The 22,384-nt window shown below is 44.2% G+C and overlaps 1 protein-coding gene across 2 annotated transcripts in view; it reads right to left on the reverse strand.

Annotated features, from left to right (window-relative positions):
* Positions 1 to 22,384, reverse strand: part of KCNC1 (potassium voltage-gated channel subfamily C member 1) — a 63,799-nt gene that overhangs the window by 3,450 nt on the left and 37,965 nt on the right. The window contains exons 2-3 of one of the 2 annotated variants that reach the window (XM_075280913.1): positions 18,185 to 19,118; positions 458 to 646 (exon numbers count right to left, since the gene is read on the reverse strand). In XM_075280913.1, coding sequence (XP_075137014.1) covers positions 458 to 646; positions 18,185 to 19,118 — 1,123 coding nt within the window. The remainder of the gene's footprint in view (positions 1 to 457; positions 647 to 18,184; positions 19,119 to 22,384) is intronic. The other variant, XM_075280911.1, reaches the window with a different exon arrangement.

Genomic DNA, 22,384 nt, shown 5'->3' on the forward strand with positions numbered 1-22,384 from the left:
ACGTTGTGGACCTCATTGCATTTACCTCATCACGTGGATCTCGGTGCATTAGCTGATGTATGTTCTATATAGAGATTTGGCTACTTGCCGCAGCTTGTGGCATCACCCACCATCTTTTTCTGCGTATTACACCCAACTTGTCAATGCGACAAGGTAAAGGCGCAAAATGTATGATATAACTGAGTCTTTTTTGTAACAGTCATGAGTCTACGTAGGAACAGTATGTTCCCCGCCACATGAAGTAACATCTTACTAGGCACAGGCACATTGTGGGTTAAGTTTGGGGTCATGAATGCAGCATTTCTAGGTCAGCCCTACCCTGCACGCTAAAAACTGTGGAAGACTTGTAGAGATAGTGCATGACATAAACAAGAAGTATCTGCATCCCTGCTCTCTGCCGATACAGTCCTGAGCTATCGGTCAATGGGAGATTCTCTGATAAAACTCATCTACATACCCTTTCTTACTCCTCCATCGGGCGGGCTCGGATAATCCTCGGGTGAAAGGAGAAAGTAGGGTCCACCTTTCTCCCGAGTGTTAGACTGCGTAAAGGACAGGCCCTCATCGGGCGTTATTGTCTGGTCTATGTGGGGACAATCTTCATTTGCCAACGCCGCTTTGGCCACCTCTCCATTCAGTTTGGAATCTTCAAATATAATAAAGAGGCTATTGGAGACACGGTTCATGGCAGTAACACAGATTAGGATGTGGAGGTCATCACAGCATGCCAGAAAATGTCACCCATTCACACACCACAAGCATTAGACACAACACAACACAGACTGTGGAGCAACTTTTTGGCTAAGTTAAGCATACGACATGGAATATTTTTTGGAAATTTTATCTCGTGTATGTTTCCAGGTTTATCCACCTTAACGATAGATATAGTTAGATAGATATTATGTACATAGATGCAACACATATATACACACAGAAGTCTATGGAGACGGGAGGAAGAAGAGAAGGCTGCTGATGGCTAATACACGATTTATTGCCACGCTCTGTACAGTGTATCTTATTAGATATTATAGTTAAAGGAACCTTCCAAGTAGCAGAGCTTAGCAGCAGCAGCAGTAGTTGTGTGTCTCTTCCAGCAACCTATTCCTCCTCACTCCATAGACTTCTATGTGCTATACAAAGCAGCTTGATGAATGGGGAAAGAAGCATTTTTCTTTAATAAGCTATATTACAAAGTATCTTATATTCACCTGCACTGCTCATTTTTAAATAGTGGTTTTATAATTGGAGGCCCACTTTAAGGTTAGGGTTGTTGGCACAAGGAATGTAAAATGTAAGGGACAGTCACTTTTTCACAAAGATGATTATTTTCATTTTATGCAATTAAGTTTGAGTCAGATGGGCAGCCCACAGCATTATATATATATGTGTATATATATATATATATATATATATATATATATATATATATATATATGTATATTTGTATCATTACCTATTGGATTACACCCCCCCATACCTGACCTGTCCTGAGCTTCCCCACGCCAGCCTCTAAGGTGCGCCACACATTATGTCCTGACACTGAACAACGTCCGAACGTTGTTCAGCATTGGAACGGAATATCCACTGAGAGGGTGGGGCCAAAGTGAAGGGGCCACGGACAGGAGCGGGGGTGGGTAAGTGAATATTGAGCATTACATGCTGTAGTAATGTGTCATTATGAGGGCCAATATATTGGTTAGAGGGCCAATAAAGAGGTCAGTTAATGTATAAGAGCCAATAATGGTGGCAGTGTCCTGTTTAGGGACCGGTAAAAGGAGCAGTATACTATATGGGGGCCAATAATGGGGGAAATATACCGTCTGGGGACCAGTAAAGGGAGCAGTATACTATATGGGGGCCAATAATGGGAGAAGTATACCATTTGGGATCCAGTAAAGGGAGGAATATATTGTATGGGGGCCAATAATGGGAGAAGTGTACCATTTGGGGACCAGTAAAAGGAGCAGTATACTATGTGGGGCCAGTAAATGGGAAATTATACTGTGTGGGAGGCACTAATAGGGTTATGGGTGCCAGTAAAGTGGGCAGTATACTCTATGAGGACCAGTAAAGGAGGCCATATGCTATGTGGGTGCAAGTAAAGGGGAAGACATACTGTGTGTGGATCAGTAAGGGGGGCATTATATCATGTGGGGTCAGTAAAGGGGGCATTATAATGTTCGGAGGCCAGTCAAGGATTTGGCTATGGTAATCCCCGTCTTTCCTAGTTAGCCAGGTAACATTGAAGTCCATCATGTAGTCCATGTCTAATAAACTAGACCTGGACTACACACTGACCCTTTGTACCAAGTCGGACCCTACTCTCTTCCTTTTTCACGAGGACCATGTATTTAGGCCATTTTTCACAGTTGTCTTCAGTTTCCTCTGCATTGTTTAATTCCATTGCTAACCCCCCCCCCCCCCCCAATAGTACCAAATTGGGCTGTGTGTATAACCCCTTCCCGACGTGCTGTATACACTCTCCTCACCAAGAAGTGCTCCACAGTCTGCGACACGATATTCACATCCCGGCAAAATCAAGCGCACATATATTTACACACAGTTTACAGAAAGCAAATTACATTTGTGATTTTCCTTGAGAGAACACAAAAGAATAAGGCAGCAGGAGCGATGTGCTTCTAGTAACGGGGAGTGCGTGGCGGCTGATTCATGCCGTGTTTATTCTTAGTTCATGAGACGTCTGGGGATTGGATTCCCTGCTGGATTTCATGTCTACCGCTCTGATTTCTTGTTAATTAAAAGTTGTCAATGCAAAAATATCCAATGGCTGTAAAGCAATGTGCAGGGCTGGCCCGGCAGACGGCGGCGGCGACACGGGGCCGCAGCTCTGCACTAAGGCCGTGTTCACATGGTAAGGATTCTCTGCCTGACGCCACTCATATTATAGGCTAGAAATCAGCACAAGGAACACGCTGCAGGCTCGAGACTCTATAGCACAGGGATTACAAAGCCAATGCCTATTGGAAGTCCAGGCCATGAGAACACGGCCTTAAGTGGTCATTCACTTCATTTCTGCACCCAAAAAGTCAACGGAGATCCAAAATGTCATATGGATACTGTCATTTCATAAGCACTTTATTATCATTGATAGATGGGTAGATAGAGATATGACAGAGATAGATAACTATGAGATGGATACACAGATAGATGGAATTCAGAGGCGTAACCTGAAGCTCCTGGGCCACAATCCAAAATCTGTAATGGGTCCCCTACTTACTAATTTCTATCTATAATACTGGTGTCGTCTTATAGTATACAAAGGACTTTGGGCCCCATTAGGCTCCAGGCCCCCCTATAGGCACCAGGGTACCCCCTATAGCTACGCCCCTGTATGAGATAGATGTGAGATGGATAAATAGATATCAATATGATTAATACATATATATTAGATAAATAGATAGATAAATATGAGAGAGATAGATAGGAATTACATAGATGATAGATATGAGATAGATAAATAGTTAAATATTAGATATGAGCTAGATAGAGATGTGATATAGATATATAGAGGGCCTAAACTTTGTATAGGGTTGCTGATAACTGAGTGTATAGGTGGGTAGCACCCGTATAGCACTGACATACAGGACGAGCAGGGGTGTAACTACCAGGGTAGCAGCTGCCACAGGGCCCCCACTGCTGTGAGGTTTTTTTTCTTAATAGGCTGTTACTGGCTGGAGTTTCTCCAGCTGGTAATGGACCCTATTTACTTACCGATACTGGCAGGAGCTGGGATCGGTAAGTTACGCCGTAAGCTTCGGGCCTACTTCTGTGCCATCCCCGACATCACATGACCAGGGCCTGCGTCCTGGGTCATGTGACGTGATGGAAGATGGCCGACAACACTGAGGAGTGCAGCGGAGCCAGGGAGAGGTAAGTAACAGTGTTTTTTATGTTGGTATCCCCCCTGGGAATCCAATTATTATACTCTAAGGTCTGAAAAGACCCCAGAGTATAATAATTGTTCATAGGTGTCCACAGTGGGGCAGAATACTGTGTATAGGGGCCACTATGGGGACATAATACTGTGTGCAGGGGCCACTATGGGGCTTAATACTGTGTATAGGGGGCACTATGGGGCATAATAGTATGTGCAGGGGCCACTATGGGCATAATACTGTGTGCAGGGGCCACTATGGGACATAATACTGTGTGCAGGGGCCACTATGGGGCTTAATACTGTGTATAGGGGGCACTATGGGGCATAATAGTATGTGCAGGGGCCACTATGGGCATAATACTGTGTGCAGGGGCCACTATGGGGCTTAATACTGTGTGTAGGGGCCACTATAGGGCATAATATTGTGTGCAGGGGCCACTATGGACATAATACTGTGTGCAGGGGCCACTATGGGGCTTAATACTGTGTATAGGGGGCACTATGGGGCATAATAGTATGTGCAGGGGCCACTATGGGCATAATACTGTGTGCAGGGGCCACTATGGGGCTTAATACTGTGTGCAGGGGCCACTATAGGGCATAATATTGTGTGCAGGGGCCACTATGGACATAATACTGTGTGCAGGGGCTACTATGGGGCTTAATACTGTGTATAGGGGCCACTATGGGGCATAATAGTATGTGCAGGGGCCACTATGGGGCATAATAGTATGTGCAGGGGCCACTATGGGGCATAATACTGTGTGCAGGGACCACAATAATGTGTGCAGGGGCCACTATGGGGCATAATACTGTGTGCAGGGGCCACTACGGGGTATAATACTGTGTGCAGGGGCCACTATGGGGCCTAATAGAGTGCGCAGTAATGCGTGGGGAGGGATCCGTCAAGGTCTTTGGTGTCAGACTGGGGGAGGGCATGTCAAAAGTTTGCCAAAGGGGCCCCGCCATTCCTAGTTACGCCACTGAAGACGAGGCTGTAAATTGGTTCTGGTCTCATATGAAAACTTTGTTTATATCCGCAGCACCTGTTCCTGACTGTGTCTTCATTGCTGATATTTCTGGTTTGGTCACAGCTAGAACTGCAATCCTGGTGGCATATAAAAGCTAATAATCTCACCTATAATATGACAACAGAACTAAGGTTATAAGTCCAGAGGTGCAGCAATTTGAAATAACCCTCCCAAACAAGATATATATATATATATATATATATATATATATATATATATATATATATATATATATATATATATATATATATATATACATATACAGGAGCCGTCCACCCATACACAGTCATCAGCATCCCTACACCATGGTCTGCTGGCAAAAGACCCAGTGGAACAGAAAGAAGGTTCAGAAACTGGATCTCAGTTTGGGATTTCACAGACAGATGGCAAAATTTGTTAAATTATAATACAAAATGTAGTAACGACACAAATGTCAGAAAGGTGCAAATAATAAAGCTGAACAAGGATCCACAAGAAATTACAAAAATATCTCAAATCATAAAAATAGTTTTGAGAATCTCATCAAAAACTTTGTGATTATAACAAAGTAGGAGAAACTATTCTAATGTGTCCATATAATCTGGAAATAAAAAACATAACTTCCCATCTTGATGTAAGATGAAAAATTCATTTTTATTTCATGGTTCATTATTGTTTATATTCAGAATTACCTGTATGAGGGGACACAAATCTATTAGGTGATTGTGGGCTCAAATGTTCTCAATTTATAGATAGATAGATATTAGAGATGAGCGAACACTGTTCGATCGAATATCAGGCCGTTCGAGGTATTCGATTACAATCATTGAGGCAAACGCATTAAAAATTTGTATCCCCTCCCACCTTCCCTGGCGCTTTTTTTGCACCAATAACTGTGCAGGGGAGGTGGGACAGGAACTACAACAACGGAGGCATTGAAAAAAATCGGAAAAAGTAATTGGCTGGCTAAATCAGGTGACCTCCAATTTATACGAATGGTGGATTTAACATTCGGTTAATTTGAGACTGTGAACTATGTGACTGTGAGACAGGGACAGATCTACAGGCAGAGTTGGCTTGGAATTACCTTTATTTAGGTGGGAATGTCACTCACCCAGCTCTTTGGGGCTCTATCTGGTCGGGATCCCTGTCAGCTTGCGATATGCAGGAGCTGACTTTTTCCCATAGGAATGCATTGACCAGCATTGATTGGCCGAATGCCATACAGAGTACAGCATTCGGCCAATCAATGCTGGGTCTTCCAGAGGCTCGTCTGTGAGGAGGCGGAGTCTAAGATCGGACCAGAATGGAGACTGCTGTGGACTGATCTTAGACTCCGCCTCCTCTGGCAGAACCAGCGTTGATTGGCCAAATGCTGTACTCTGTATGGCATTCGGCCAATCAACGCTGGTCAATGCATTCCTATGCCGAGATGTAGCAGAGCTGGCCGTGCACTCAGCGCGATTACACTGGAGATGCAGCCGAGCTGAGCGCACAGCCAGCACTGCTACATTGGAAATGAAGCAGAGCTGGCCGTGTGCTCAGCTCGACTACTCCGGAGATACAGCCGAGATCAGCGCACGACCAGCACTGCTATACCATAGATGAAGCAGAGCTGGCCGTACACTCAGCCTGGCTACACCAGAGATCGAGCTCAGCGCACGGCCAGCTCTGCTACACCGGAGATGTAGCAGAGCTGAGTGTGCACTGAACCCTGCTGCACACTCAGCTCTGTTGCATCTCAGATGCAGCAGAGCTGAGTGTGCGCTGAACCCTGCTGCACACTCAGCTCGGCTGCATCTCCGGTGTAGCTGAGCTGAGCGCACAGCCAGCTCTGCTACATCTCGGCATAGGAATGCGTTGACCAGCGTTGATTGGCCGAATGCCATACAAAGTACAACATTCGGCCAATCAACGCTGGTTCTGCCGGAGGAGGAGTCTCCATTCTGGCCCGATCTTAGACTCCGCCTCCTCACAGACGAGCCTCCGGCATAACCAGCGTTGATTGGCCAAATGCTGTACTCTTTATGGCATTTGGCCAATCAACGCTGGTCAATGCATTCCTATGGGAAAAAGTCAGCTCGCGCATATCGCAAGCTGACAGGGATCCTGACGTAATACAGGTACTTAGGCATGATAGATGCCCCCAGACATGCTTCCCCTGCTGTCCCAGTTGCATTCCAGGGTGTTGGCATCATTTCCTGGGGTGTCATAGTGGACTTGGTGACTCTCCTGAGTCGAAGAGTGGGATTCCCTGAAACGAGCATTTTTTCCCTATAGACTATAATGGGGTTCGATATTCGTTCGAATAGTCGAATATTGAGGGGCTATTCAAAACGAATATCGAATATTTTAATGTTCGCTCATCTCTAATAGATATGAGAGATAGATAGACAGATACGAGATAGATAGATAGATAGATACGAGATAGATAGATAGATAGATAGATAGGAGATAGATAGATAGGGGATCGATCAGATTAGATTTGAGATAAACTGATAGATATAGGATAGATAGACAGACAGACATTCATATAGATAGATATGAGATACAAACAAAAGAAGCAGCATTACAAGAGTCAGGGAAAAAAGAAAGCGCCCCTTTATTCACCCATGCAACATTTCAGTCTGGCTGCATTACCTCCTCAGGGGTGTGTAGTATATACAATCATGTGTGTGTATTTCAGTGACTACCAAACAACTCCAGACCTTTCATTGTCCATCAAGCTGTTCACATGAGACAATAGTGAAATGCATGTCTAGGAATGGAGAGCTGACAAGCGAGGAGGCGGACCTTCACAGTAGAGGAATCCCTCGGGGGACGGACTTAACTAATAGGAGGAGGATCAGATGTGAGAAAAGAGCACATGACGGTGTAACGGTCAGGTGGACATATATTAGCTAACATTATACTATCTTTGTTATGGGCAGAATATGGCCATAGATTCTGTAATATTTAGGTATATAGTGGTAAAACAAAACGCAATGTGAATAGGGCTCAGTCACAGAGTCATGAGCCACAGAGCTGAACTACAGGATGGAGACGTGCCGGCCATGAAGGGCCAAGATTAGATGGTAACTGGCAGTCATTGACCTACACTCACATGGCTTTACGTACTGAGAAAGATCCCATAGATCCCAAAGACACATGACATGGGTGAATACAGGGGACACTTTTTTTCACTGACTCTTAGCGTGCCACCCCCTGGGTTATTTGTGTGCACAGGGACACCAGGTCAGTTGCTTTTGGAGATTTTCACCCTTATCTCTTTTTTTTCGTGCTGCTACAGTATCTTTTGCTCTTTAGGTAGATATGAGCTAGTGAACAGATTGTAGATACAAGTGAAGCATTAGCACTTCTGAATACATTTTCCTTAGAATATATTCATCTTACCATTTGTGTTCACTTTTGTCAATGTCCTCCCACAACGTTCTGCAGCACTCCCCTCTCTGATTTACACTCACAGTTTTGCTCAATCTGAGCCATTTGGTTTATAAGAAAAACGGTTCTTTAACATATATAATCAGGGGGGAGATGGGGTCCGGGTACCCCGAGTATGGTCAGGATTTACTGTACATAGAAGCTGCAACCGTGCAAACCAAATAATTAACAAGTTAATCAAATTACAGTTTATATCTAGATATCATCTACAGGCCGAAGTCCAAGAACTTTATAAATATACTCCAGAGCTGCGCTCACTATTCTGCTGGAGCAGTCACTGTGTACATACATTACATTACTCATCCTGTATTATACTCCAGAGCTGCGCTCACTATTCTGCTGGTGCAGTCACTGTGTACATACATTACATTACTTATCCTGTATTATACTCCAGAGCTGCGCTCACTATTCTGCTGGTACAGTCACTGTGTACATACATTACATTACTTATCCTGTATTATACTCCAGAGCTGCGCTCACTATTCTGCTGGTGTAGTCACTGTGTACATACATTACATTACTTATCCTGTATTATACTCCAGAGCTGCGCTCCTTATTCTGCTGGTACAGTCAGTGTACATACATTACATTACTTATCCTGTATTATACTCCAGAGCTGCGCTCACTATTCTGCTGGTACAGTCACTGTGTACATACATTACATTACTTATCCTGTATTATACTCCAGAGCTGCACTCACTATTCTGCTGGTACAGTCAGTGTACATACATTACATTACTTATCCTGTATTATACTCCAGAGCTGCACTCACTATTCTGCTGGTGTAGTCACTGTGTACATACATTACATTACTTATCCTGTATTATACTCCAGAGCTGCACTCACTATTCTGCTGGTACAGTCAGTGTACATACATTACATTACTTATCCTGTATTATACTCCAGAGCTGCTCTCACTATTCTGCTGATTACTTATTCTGTGCTGATCCTGAGTTATAGTCTGCATTATTCTCCAGAGCTGCGCTCACTATTGCATAGTAGACAAAGCTGAAATAAGCTTTCTTGCATGCATTCATCCAGTTCAGCCTAATATTGTGCAAAGTTGATCTATAGGAAGCCAAAACCCCATAAGATACAGGAAAATTCCTTCTCAACTCAATCAATCAGAATAAATCTCTGGATCAATGAGCTGTATCCCGATCTCTAACAATAACTATGACATGAGATATTATTACACTCCGGGCCCTTCTTGAACTCCTTTCCCGATTCTCACTGCTCTTACAGTAAGGAACCCTCTTCTATGTCCTTTCCTCTAAACATTAGTTATCAGGTCGCCCCCTTGGTTATCTTTTTTTCTCAAACTAATTCCAAAGTGATAAATGAAATGTGCGGACTACAATGCACTAGTTACTAAATTTGATCATCTTCCTGGGTATTGTAGTCCACCCATTCCATGTATTCCTTTGGCTGCTTTCCTATGTAGCAGTATACTGTTGTTTATGGAGTCTCTCTCTTTACACCATTTAGTATCATCTGCAAACATTGATATTTTACTGTGCAAACCTTTTGAGACATATATTATAGAGAACAGGTCCCAAAACTGCCCCCCATAGAACCCCACTAGTCATTGTGAATCCTCTAATACTGAGCTCTGTGACCCTTTCAATGTGTGAGGATCCCCATTCTTCAGGGTTATTGACCCAACCTAGATATGTGCTATTACTAACCACCCTGTTTTCTGTGGCACCAACTGGCCACGGCCACCTGCTGTCCCAGTATAAAGGCGTTGTGCTCTAGGAATAATTTAGGAAACTGCAAAACTCTTCTGTCTGTCCCCATTTGCTCCCCTGCCCCTCTGGCTTATTTAAAGAAAACCTTTCTCCAACTCTCGGCATCCTTCAATACCTTAAATGCAGCTACACTGACTCACTTGGAATTTTTTTTCTAGCCCCCACCATTCCTGAGCAATCATTGCTGTTATTTTCAGCACCCAACAGAAACCAACAGCAGTGATTGCTCAGGAATGGATTGGGGTACAGGAAAAAATGCAACTGCACCAGAATCAGTAGAGTTGCACCTGTTGTAGGACGCAAAGAGTTGGAGGTGATGAAAGGTGGTCTTTACAAAAATTCCATCTGCAGGAGCTGTAAGCCTGCCTGACTGTGGTCTCCATCCTTTTCTGTCTACCGCTCTCCTCTGCCAGACCTTGGGTGCTAAAATCTCTGCCTGCCTGCAAAATGCACTAGCCCTTTAAGAAGCTCTTGCTGTATGTACCCTGCACCTGTGAGCTATTTAAGGCGCCTTTCCTCACAGGAATATCCTTGAGTAAAGGTTAATAGCTTGCTAGTCTTGTGAAGGTGTCTTTCTGCTGTGTTTGACCTTGGCTTGATATCTGACTCTGCACCTGCTCTACCTGCCCTGACTTATTGCCTGATTTATGGTACTGCATAAACTCTGCCAACCCTGACCTCGGATTGTACTTTCATGAAAGTAAAGACTTCAGGGGGACGTTCAATTTTTATAATTTTTATCTTGCAGTATTCCATTGTAACGGTGGCATTCACAAGAGCTACAGAAGAAAACTGCCCCCTGTTGTGACATTGGCAGAACTGATCCAGGGACGCATGAGATCCAGATCCAACAAAGGTAACAAAGATTTGCCCCAAGCTCTACCCATGACATAGTCCTCAGTGAGCCTAAGATGTCGGGGCACTAGACCTGCTCCTTCTACATTGCAAGAGAGAGAGCCAAGACGCAGCAAAGTCAAAAGATAGGGAGTCGTTGTTAAAGGGATAATAAATGTGGGTCATTGTGTATATACACTCAATTAATTAAAACCTATTTGCCCATGGATGAAACAAGAGTCACCCTGATCCCTCCTGGTTTTGCATCAGAGGAACCCTTACATCTACGAGCTTCTGTAGGGTCCTAAAGAGTTAAAGGAACCAATGAATATAATATCATTATAGAAGTTGACTTCTCCATATACATTCATAGTGTCAACAGCTATACACTATATCTGTCACGATATCTGCGGCCATGCCCTCTATATGTCTCACAGCTCTCCTTCCTTCCCATAAATCTGATGTCTCAGTCTATAAGGCCACCATTCTCCCTCCTGTACATCCCAAGCTAAATGTCTTGGATCTCTATTTGACTTTGATCTTTCTTTTCTGCCTTCAACCCTATACAACTCCCAAGACGCTTATATGGTCACTCATTAGGCTGGTTTCTTGTAATTTTGTACAATTCGTGACTCCTCCTGGTCTTCAAAGCTCTCCATATGTCACTCTCTCATACATCTCCTCTCCTCACTCCATTCATACTCTCCACTCTACCAGTAACCTAAGACCATCATCCTTCCTTATTACATCCGCACTCTCCCATCTTCACAACCTTCCCCATGATGCCCTTTTTGTGGAATCGGTTGTATTCCAAATTGTAAAACCCTACACAAAATCTTAACACCATATAAAGTCTATTCCTAAATCTCTAGTATATTTTGACCAGTCCATCTCTGTGACTCCCATTATCCTAGACAATAAAGGAGGAAAGGTCCCTTTGGTTCCCATATTTTTAGGTGTGAAAGAGCAGTCGCCCCTTTATTTGTAGACCCGGTGGAGATCCATCAGTAAGCTCTACACAATATCGTAACGGTATACAAAGTATATTTTTTCATGAAATTTTGACTCATCAACCTTCGTTGTCTAGGATAGCGAGAGTCCCAAAGGGGCAAAGGTCCATTTGAGTTTTCTTTTGAATGGCCATATTTCCATGTTTAGAGAAATCGGTGAACGAGCCGTAGCCCCTTCTTTCTTAGAATCAGTGGGGGCCCAGCCATTGGACACCACCCATCGGTAAGTTCTTAAAGCCTATTCTTAAATACCTAGGAATTGTCATAAAATTTTGACTAGTTGACTCTTGGACAACCATCCTGACCAACAATGGGGGAAAGATCACTTTGACTTTTCTACTTAACAGCAGTAATTCCATATTTTTAGGTGATCAGTGATTCCCAGGGATCTCGGCCGCGATGCAAATTTCCATCATTAGATCTAATCTTCAGATTTTTTGACGAGTTTTGGGAATACGGTAGAAATGTAGCAGCGGGGGTTCCACCGAAACTTTTGAAAGTGGTCTACGAGAAAAAAAAGTTTGGGAACCTCTGCTCTAGAACAACTCTAGACCTTTATAGAATTGTTGGGTATCCTGGTAACTGAGCACCACCCATCAGTAAGCCGTACACCAGGCATGTCAAACGCAGGGTATCCCGAGGGCCACATGAGTAACAAGAGGTTGTTGTGAGGGCCGCACACAGCAGCTAATGGCTAGGGCCTAGGGGACTGATCACTAATACAATGCATCGCAAAAATCCGGCATTTCTATTGCAGGCTACATAGAGTAGCCTACAATAGAAAGTATAGAATACAATGCCTCACAAGGCTCCCAGATGCCATAAAAATGCACGCAGGCCCCGAATCTTGCTCCGGGTGCCTGCGATTGCCGGTAAAATGGCACCTCAGTTAAAACTGGCAGACACCATTATTGTGTTGGAGTGCTGGGGAAGGGTTGGAGTGCTGGGGAAGGGGGGGCTGGGGGAGGGGGTTCTTCTAGATGTCTGGCCCTTCCTTGGGCCTGAGGACTGTTTTTTCCCACCCACTTGCAAATCTTGCACTTGGGGGTTAATAGGAGCACTACAGACTGTAATGCTCCAATTAACCCCCAAGTGAAAGAATTACAAGGTGGGTGGGAAAAAAACCCAGTCCTCAAGCCCAAGGAAGGGCCAGACAGACATCAAAAAGCCCCCCTCCCCCAGTACCTCAACCCTTCCCCAGCACCCCAACCCCCCCCATCATCATAAATCTAGTATTTATCCCCTTGAAACATCACAATTTCTTCTGCAGAAGCTTACCTGCTTCTGCTCTTCAGCCTGCGCAGCAGTCTTGTGAGACCGCGTAGAACGCAGGCACACGTCGGGTGCGGGCCTGATTACGTGGCCACGTCACCCGGCGTGTGGGGAGGAGGGGGCGGGGTGGAGGGGGCGGAGCAGGCAGAGAGCAGGCAGGGAGACCTGCTCTCTGCGAAGGGTGAGGGGCGGCCGCTGGAGCAGCGCTGCGTCCAGCAGGATCGCCCCAATCCATCACTCAATTTCCCTGTCGAGACGGTGACACTAAGCCAGTCCAGGACAGTTTGTCCTGAACTGGCTTAGGTCAAAAAATGCCGTTCCCCCCCCCCCCGGGGCCACGGCATAGCGCCGCCTGAAGCGGTCGCTTCATGAGAGGTGCGGCGCTGCATATCCCTGCATATGACCTGCTTACGTGAACAGCAGCCGCTGATCACGTAAGCAGGTCATATGCAGGGATATGGGCCAGTGAATGAAGAGCCGGAAGTGCTGATCGTGAGTTTTGTACATCTGTGGCCCGCACAAAAGTCTCAAACTTTGTCTCTAAAGTTTAGAGACAAAGTTTGAGACTTTTGTGAGGGCCGCAGATATGCCTGTAAAGGGCCGCATGCGGCCCTCGGGACGCATGTTTGACATGCCTGCCGTACACAATGTAACACTATACAAAGACTGTTCTTAAATTCCAAGTATTTGCCATAACATCTTGACTGGTCAACCTTGGTTGTCTAGGAGAATGGGAGTCCCAAAGGGTCTTTTCTGAACAGCAATATTCCCATCTTTTTAGGTGATCTCTAGAGAAGGACTGTGAACGAGCCATAGCCCCTTCGTTCTTAGAATCAGTGGGGACCCGGCAATTGAACACCACCAATCAGTAAGTGATCTTGGCATGTGATATTATCATAGCCCTTCTAAATAGGGTTGTATCAAGAATGTGACACAGCTGTCCCGAATCACTCAAGCATTGCCGAAGTGGCAGTCCCTCCATTCAAACAAAGGAACCCAGAACTCCTGTTCACGTGACTGGTTGGAACCCCCCATTGATCAGACACTAACTCCCTAATCTGTGGTTACAGGACGAGTCTTTATTGTGGTACAACCCCTTCGAGGTAACAAACATTTGATGGCCAGGTTTGTGTTTCTACCTGGCTTTGCACTGAAGACATTCTATACTTATCCTAAAAATTTGGAGCCTTCATCCCATAATTTGGAACTTTTCCAATCACTTTACTGGAACATAGAAATAAATAGTTTGCAGTACAGCGGTCATCAAAGGTGAACGGAGTCTACACAACATTTGTTTCTTGATCCGTGTCATAAAAGGTGAACATCTAAGAGGAGGAGGCACCTTGCCTCTTGGGATTTGGGCAATATTTTCTGACCGCTTCAATCAGAGAACATGACCACAAACTGGGCACATATCTATCTAATAACTGACAGCCCAACTTGTGGTTTCTCCTTCTTCAGAATAGAATATCATGAGATGTGAGTACCAGGACCAGACTAAAGGAGCTGCTACACTACATGCAACTCACAGGGTTCAATTTGTGGTATGTTGGTATTTTAGATTTCGATAGATCATTATCAGGTAATGATCTTATGTCAGCTCACAACAAATTTCACTTAAAACCTCACCACTTGCACTCCCAGATAGCACTTACATTTCCTCTCATGATTGACCTTCACTGGGATCTCCCAGCAGGATTAGTGGAATACATTTTCTTTCTTTAAAGAGAACCTTTAACCTCCACTAACTCTTTGTATCTTTGAATAGATGCCACTTTACTGATTCCGGAACAGTTGGATTTTTTTTTCTAGCCCTGACCGTTCCCGAGCAATCAGTGCTGTCAGTTTCAGTACTATCAGGTGGGCGGTGCTCGAGGAGGTAGTCAGGCACCGCCCACCTGAGAGCAGAGAACATAATTGTGCAGAGATTAATAGCACTGATTGCTCAGGAACAGTGGGGGCTAGAGAAAAAATTCCAACTGCGCCGGAATCAGTGGAGAGGAACCTATTGAAGATTGTAAAAAATGGACGTAGTGACAGTGCCTCTTTAACATCATATATCTGTTTGTGATGCATCTAACAACATGGCATTATATGCCTGCTTGACATTTGATATTGTGATATCTATTTCATATCCACAGTCAGTTTGCAGTCTCTTATTTCTCTCTATCATCTATCTCATATATCTAACGTTATAACATTCTTTCTATTTTGAGTGACATATTTTCACGGATCAATATTCCCAGCTGCAATGCTCTAATGACTTATTATTATTAATCATTCATGCATTCTGACGGTTTCCCTCCTGCTTCTCAGTGCACTGTGTGTCCATGTTGGTGCACATAGTGACTGATTCATACACTTGTCTCTCTCCCTCCTAAGGACCCGCACCCTACAGGATGAGTTCTTCTACCTATTTTGTCACTGCCCTGGGGCAATATTTGCTGTAGGTCTACTGTGCTTGATGCTTCTCTTGGCTGCAAGATCTACCTTGTTATTTAACTAGAGGATATCTCTAAATAGTTTTTAGTCCTGCCAAAAGTTTACAAAAACTTGGCCAAACTTTCAAAGACCATTAAAGTGTTACATGTAGAAGTAATAAATCCATGACAATGTGACCTTGTGATGTCCCTTTGGTGAGACAAGGTTTTCTAGAGGTCTGACGTAAGATTGGATGGTGGACCATGTCATCCCTCATCAGTTCCTGTTATGGGCTTTGCTGCCTGCAGCTTGTTCTCGAGATCTGAGGGCTGCTACAGATTGTTCTCGTGATATGAGGGCTGCTGCAGCTTGATTTTGTGATATGATGACTGCTGCAGCTTGTTTTTGTGATCTGAGGGCTGCTACAGTTTGTTCTCATGATATGAGGTCTGCTACAGTTTGTTCTCATGATATGAGGTCTGCTGCAGCTTGTTCTCATGATATGAGGTCTGCTGCAGCTTGTTCTCATGATATGAGGGCTGCTGCAGCTTGATTTTGTGATATGATGACTGTTGCAGCTTGTTTTTGTGATCTGAGGGCTGCTACAGTTTGTTCTCATGATATGAGGTCTGCTGCAGCTTGTTCTTGTGATATGAGGGCTACTGCAGCTTGTTCTTGTGATATGAGAGCTGCTGCAACTTGTTCTCATGATATGAGAGCTGCTGCAGCTTGTTCTCGTGATATGAGAGCTGCTGCAGCTTGCTTTCATGATATGAGGGCTGCTGCAGCTTGTTCTCATGATATGAGGGCTACTGTAGCTTGTTCTTGTGATATGAGAGCTGCTGCAGCTTGTTCTTGTGATATGAGGACTGCAGCAGCTTGCTTTCGTGATATGAGGGCTGCTGCAGCTTGTTCTCGTGATATGAGGGCTGCTGCAGCTTGTTCTCGTGATATGAGGGCTGCTGCAGCTTGTTCTCATGATATGAGGGCTGCTGCAGCTTGTTTTTATGATATGAGGAGTGCAGCAGCTTTCCTCCAGTAATACTGTTCACCTCTACATCCTAGTAACTGCAATAAGCCCTAACGTGTGACCAGTAAACAGATGCAAAAACAACATATAGACATGGAGTGACATTAAAATGATGTGAGAAAAGCAAAGACTCGCTACAGTCTCCGCATGGCCGACGGACATCTCTGTGCTTCTGGGTTCCTTCCAGGTGATACTGGAGGTCATTCATGTCCGGCCTAGAAAGTCTCCACGTCGCTTTGTTTTTCTCACATTATGGGGCGGCATGCAAATATGAGATAGTACAACTGAATGAATGGTTGCATAATGACTCCTCAATCCCCACGCTGCACTGCTGAACGTCTTCTCATCACTTACTGTACATTCACGGTTTGTTAGGGGAAGTGATTTTGCTGGTGAATTATTTAATACTAAAGTGATCTCAATCTGTCCATTTCCAAACACCAAGATATGAATCATTGTCATGAACATGGCAAGAGATAAAAAGAAAAAACGTTCCTGGAATATTTCAAGATTGTATTGGTCACTATAGAATTATCTTGTCAATTTGTTTTTTTGTACCCTGGCATATTAATACCACTAATATTCCATGGGTAGAGGTAGAGACTGGGGTTAAAAAAATAAATAAATCAAAATCATCACAGCCCCAGTGTTAGATGCAGAAGACATCTCATAAAACTGAGATAAATCCAGTGAACGACCACTAGCCATGGGATACGCTCTTAGGCTCTGTTCCCGCCAAACCCTCTTTTGCTCTGGCTTGGATTGGGCATACTGCTGGCATGGATCAGATGGTCACCTAAGTGATGCCTTGTGGTCCATATTCACCCAATCCATAGACCCTAATAGGCTGTAGAGAGGAGATGGTCTTACATGCTAGAAGGTAAAATTCCTATAGTACTACGTTTCGTTACTAAAGAGTTGTGCTGCTTCGGTTAATTCAGCTACAAAACTACTTGTATTTAGCTCTTTGACAACCTTCCCATCTGGCTTTCTACTAGTCATCTTTTTTTTTTTTTTTTTGTCTTTCTCGAGTTTTCTCTTGTGTATTTATAGAGCTGAAGGTTCGATCATGCAGAATTAGTTTCATCAAAATCCTGAACCCAATTGGCCAGCTATAAACATACAAGCTGGATCCAGAGCTCCCTTAGCGTAACAGATTTGATCAGATTTATAGTCCAGGAATCTCCTGTGCAGTATTTCGGCATTTTTTTTTTTTTTATGTTCTCCACCAAAGGCTTAGCGATCTTCAAAAACACCGGAGAACGTGAATCCTTCCTACTAGGTAAAACAAGGGTCATCTATCCTAAGACTTGTGGAGACCCTCTAACGGCTCGTCTCACACGTCCCAAAAATCTAGCCTTCCACCTCATACATACTCAGAGTGTATGCTATGGGGGGACCGTCAATGGGTAAACGCCCTACGCATTCGCTAGTTAAGACGATTAACTGAATTGTAATTCTCTACAAGGAATGGATGATGGATGATCAAATAGACATTCCTCTAAGTGGTTTCCTACCTGCTCTGTTCATTTCTAAAATTTCTTCTTGCGCGAGCGGGCAAGTGTCGCTCTGAGTGCTGTGGTGTGGCGAATTTACAACAGATTTACAATAATTTGGGGATCCCAGTTGGGGAGGGCGCGGGATATGCTTCTTTTTTTTCTTTGGTAGCTTCTGCTTAGCCATAGCTAAGGAATAATACATTCCAAAATTGTTCACAATGACAGGTACAGGCATAGCGATCGTCAGCACGCCGGCAAGAGCGCACAATGCTCCCACCAGCATGCCGGACCACGTCTGAGGATACATGTCTCCGTAGCCAAGTGTGGTCATGGTGACAACAGCCCACCAGAAGCCAATAGGGATGTTTTTGAAATGCGTATGTTCACTGGCACTAGGATCATTGGGGTTAGCACCTATTCTCTCGGCATAATAGATCATTGTGGCGAAAATTAAAACTCCCAACGCCAAGAATATGATGAGCAGCAGGAATTCGTTTGTGCTGGCGCGAAGAGTATGTCCAAGAACCCTTAGCCCAACAAAATGCCTGGTCAGCTTGAAAATTCGAAGAATTCGCACAAATCGGACAACTCTTAAGAAGCCCAAGACATCCTTAGCAGCTTTGGAAGACAGGCCACTGAGTCCAACCTCCAGGTAGAAAGGCAGAATGGCCACAAAGTCAATGATGTTTAAAGTGTTTTTGATAAATTCCACCTTATTTGGGCAGAAGGTAATTCTCATCAGGAACTCGAATGTAAACCAGACCACGCAGACTCCCTCAATGTAAGTCAGGAAGGCTTCTGTCTCTGACGCAACGTAAAAGCGCTGCTGGGTTTCGTTCCCAATGATTTCAGTCTCTGTTTTGTTCACGATGGGGTTAAATCGTTCATGAGTTTCAAGGCAGAAGGTGGTGATGGAAACCAGAATGAAGAAGAGGGAGGCAAATGCCACATACTGTCAAAACAAAAGCAGAAGTACGTGAGTATAAAATATAATAGCATTACAATGTGATTCAACGTTGTGCAGTCTAAGATTAGTAATCCAGAGAGTTCATTTCATATCGTGACCCCGATGTCATTTCTAGAAATGGGCAAACGGGTTCAGGTGGTACAACCCAAGTTGAACTAGAAGTGAAATTATTATATTCTGGGGACTCAGGGATAGTGTAGACCCTGTACGCATCTTCCCTCGTCTCTCCTGGACATACTCGCTGCATTCGGAGCCTCCTCTGGGCCCTCTACTGGCCTTCTGGGTGATGTAACCTGCCATGGGGCCTGTGATTGGACCTCCAATGTCATGATGCTTTAACACAATTGTCATGTGACCACTGAGGCCCAATCACAGTCTCAGAGGTGACGCCCAGGGCTTGTGATGTCATCCAGGAGGTGGAAGAGGTTGGAAAAGGACCCCAAGGCAATAATGGTCAGGAGAGATGGGAGTATAACTTTTTGCTATGTTTCTGCACCTCCCCCAGGCATCCACCTATTATACTCGGGTGTCTGAAGAAACCCCACAACAATAAAAATATTACTTTCGATTCAGACTCAAAACTTTTTGAAAATTAGGGTAGAATCTCGTTTGTTGCAAACTGGCTTCTTATCTTGAGTCATCTCCAATTTACTTACCCTTGAATATGCATAAAAACAAGGCTCATAAGTGGCTTATGAGTTCAGACCAGGTAAGGCTGGATTCACATCTGCGTTACAGTCTCCATAGGAAACTCCGTCGCAGATTCCGCTTAAAATTGTCGGCGAGAAAATTCCTTCGACAATTTTCTCTTCGCCGGTCTTATACTGAAATCATAGTATATGCGGTTTGCCAGTTTCCCCGGGTAACCAATTTTTAAGTGGACATGGTCTCCATCTTTCGGGTCCCCAAGTGGACCTGAACAACAGGGACCCCAACACTAGTGTGAAACCTGTGTCATATGACGATGGACGATGGATCATATGACCATGGACAGTCCATCACATAACCATGGCCAGTCCATCACATGATCATGGAATTTATGTAACATGACTATGGACTGTCCATCATATGACGATGGACTTTACATGACATAACCATGGACTGTCCATCACATGACCAAAGACTTTATATGACATGACCCTAGACTGTCCATCATATGGTGATGGACTTTATATGACATGACCATGGACCGTTCATCACATGACCAAAGACTTTATATGACATGACCATGGACTGTCCATTATATGGTGATGGACTTTATATGACACGACCATGGACTGTCCATCATATGACGATGGACTTTACATGACATAACCATGGACTGTCCATCACATGACCATGGACTTTATATGACATGACCATGGACTGTCCATCACATGACCAAAGACTCTATATGGCATGACCATGGACTGTCCATTATATGGTGATGGACTTTATATGACACGACCATGGACTGTCCATCAAATGACCATGGACTTTATATGACATGACCATGGACTGTCCATCACATGACCTTGGACTCATTTATATCCACTGGAAATAAACAAAGGCCAACAGCAAGCAGAGATCTAGCAAACCATGCCAAATTGATATAAAATGGAAAATTGTAGACCTTTTTATTATAGAAACTGTATCATTTGTCTCTCCATATCTGCATAAAACTGGACAACCCCTTTAAGAAGTCGTTCCTCGGAGATGACATGCTTGCATAAAATCTAAACGTTATTTTCAGGAATGATAAGACAAATTTCAGTCCTGCGACCTTCCGTGTCTCCAGAAGACTGGTTCTTACTAACATAGATTAAACATCGCACACTTGATATGTGTAAGACCCGCTGACGTGTGAGCGCACAGGACCGCGACTTCTTTGTATTTTATTATTCCTGGAAATGAAGTATAGATTTTATGCAAGAGCTTGATCTCCGAGGAATTTCTTCTCAGTTGTTCTTTCTTCCGACAGACTGAAGCCTAGCTAGCTATGTGTCAGGTACTTGGTGCGAGGCGTCCTCGCTACATGCGTGTGCCCTACACAGACTTGTTACTATGATGTTTCACCGCAGGGTGATATCTATGCATATAAGGCCAGTTTCCTGGTGATTTCTAACGTATGCCGTTGACACATCCCCCCACCTCTCCCGCGGCCGATTCTGGGCCAGCTTTTCCTAATGGAAGCAGCTGCAGCCTTTCCTTCGGCTCGGTAGTAATCATTTCTCTTTTCAACCATTTCACTAAACATTTCCATTATTTCTTATGCAAATGAATACTGATTGTGCGGATTGCTGACGCCGTTCTTTTGCTTTTGTATCTGGGCATAGACAAGCGCTGGATTTAGTCACAGTATGTCATTGGACAGCCTTGGCCCATTTTCTTGGCCTTAAAGTCAACGCAGAAAATTCAGCACCATACACAGTTTGCATATTCTACCCTGTAAACTTCCTCTTATGTTTCTGGTATCAGGTTCACACCTGTCGCAATGTTTCCGTTCTTCTGGTCCATCAGAAGAATGGAGAAACGGATCCATTCTACGGAGCACAAGGAACCCCATTGACTATTATGGGTTCCGTTGCTTTTAAAAGTCAGGCTTGCAGGGCTCTTACATCCGACGATTTCGGATGGATCTGCGCCACTTGAACATAGACTTACAAGATAGCCACCACTGTACAGATATCACAACTTTGCTTATCGAAGACAACCTTTCACCACCTCCACCAACTCCAGATCGGCCATCCTAATGATTCCAGCACAGTTGGAGTTTTTTCGCTAGCCCCCCTGGCGTTCATTTGAATGCCTGATATGTTAACTAGACTATATAATGTCAAGTGGGTGGGGTCAGGAAGGAACAGGCAAGAAGGTGTGACTCACAAGCTTACAATCATACCCCTTTGCTTGCTCCGGACAAGGAAGTCTAGTTAGTATATGAAGCACCAAAACGGACTGCACTAATTGCTCCGGAATGGTGGAGCTAGAGAAAAAAATTCCAACTGTGCTGGAAAACTAGCATATTAAAAGATAAAGAGAGGTCAGGGTGGTAGAACAGATGAAAGGTCCTGCAAAGTGTGTATCGGGTATACAGTCAAATGTACATGTAGACATAACAAGGTGTGAATTACAGCCAGCCTGGCCCACCACCAACCCTTTCTCCTGAGCTGAAGTTCCTTGTGATCTCTGCAGGGGATACAGCAGGAGCACAACAGACCAACGTGGAGCTTCTGGACCTTCTTATTTTGCATTGTCCTGAAAGGTGACATTTG

Source organism: Leptodactylus fuscus, chromosome 7, assembly GCF_031893055.1.
Source record: "Leptodactylus fuscus isolate aLepFus1 chromosome 7, aLepFus1.hap2, whole genome shotgun sequence".
In the NCBI taxonomy this organism is placed as follows: domain Eukaryota; kingdom Metazoa; phylum Chordata; class Amphibia; order Anura; family Leptodactylidae; genus Leptodactylus; species Leptodactylus fuscus.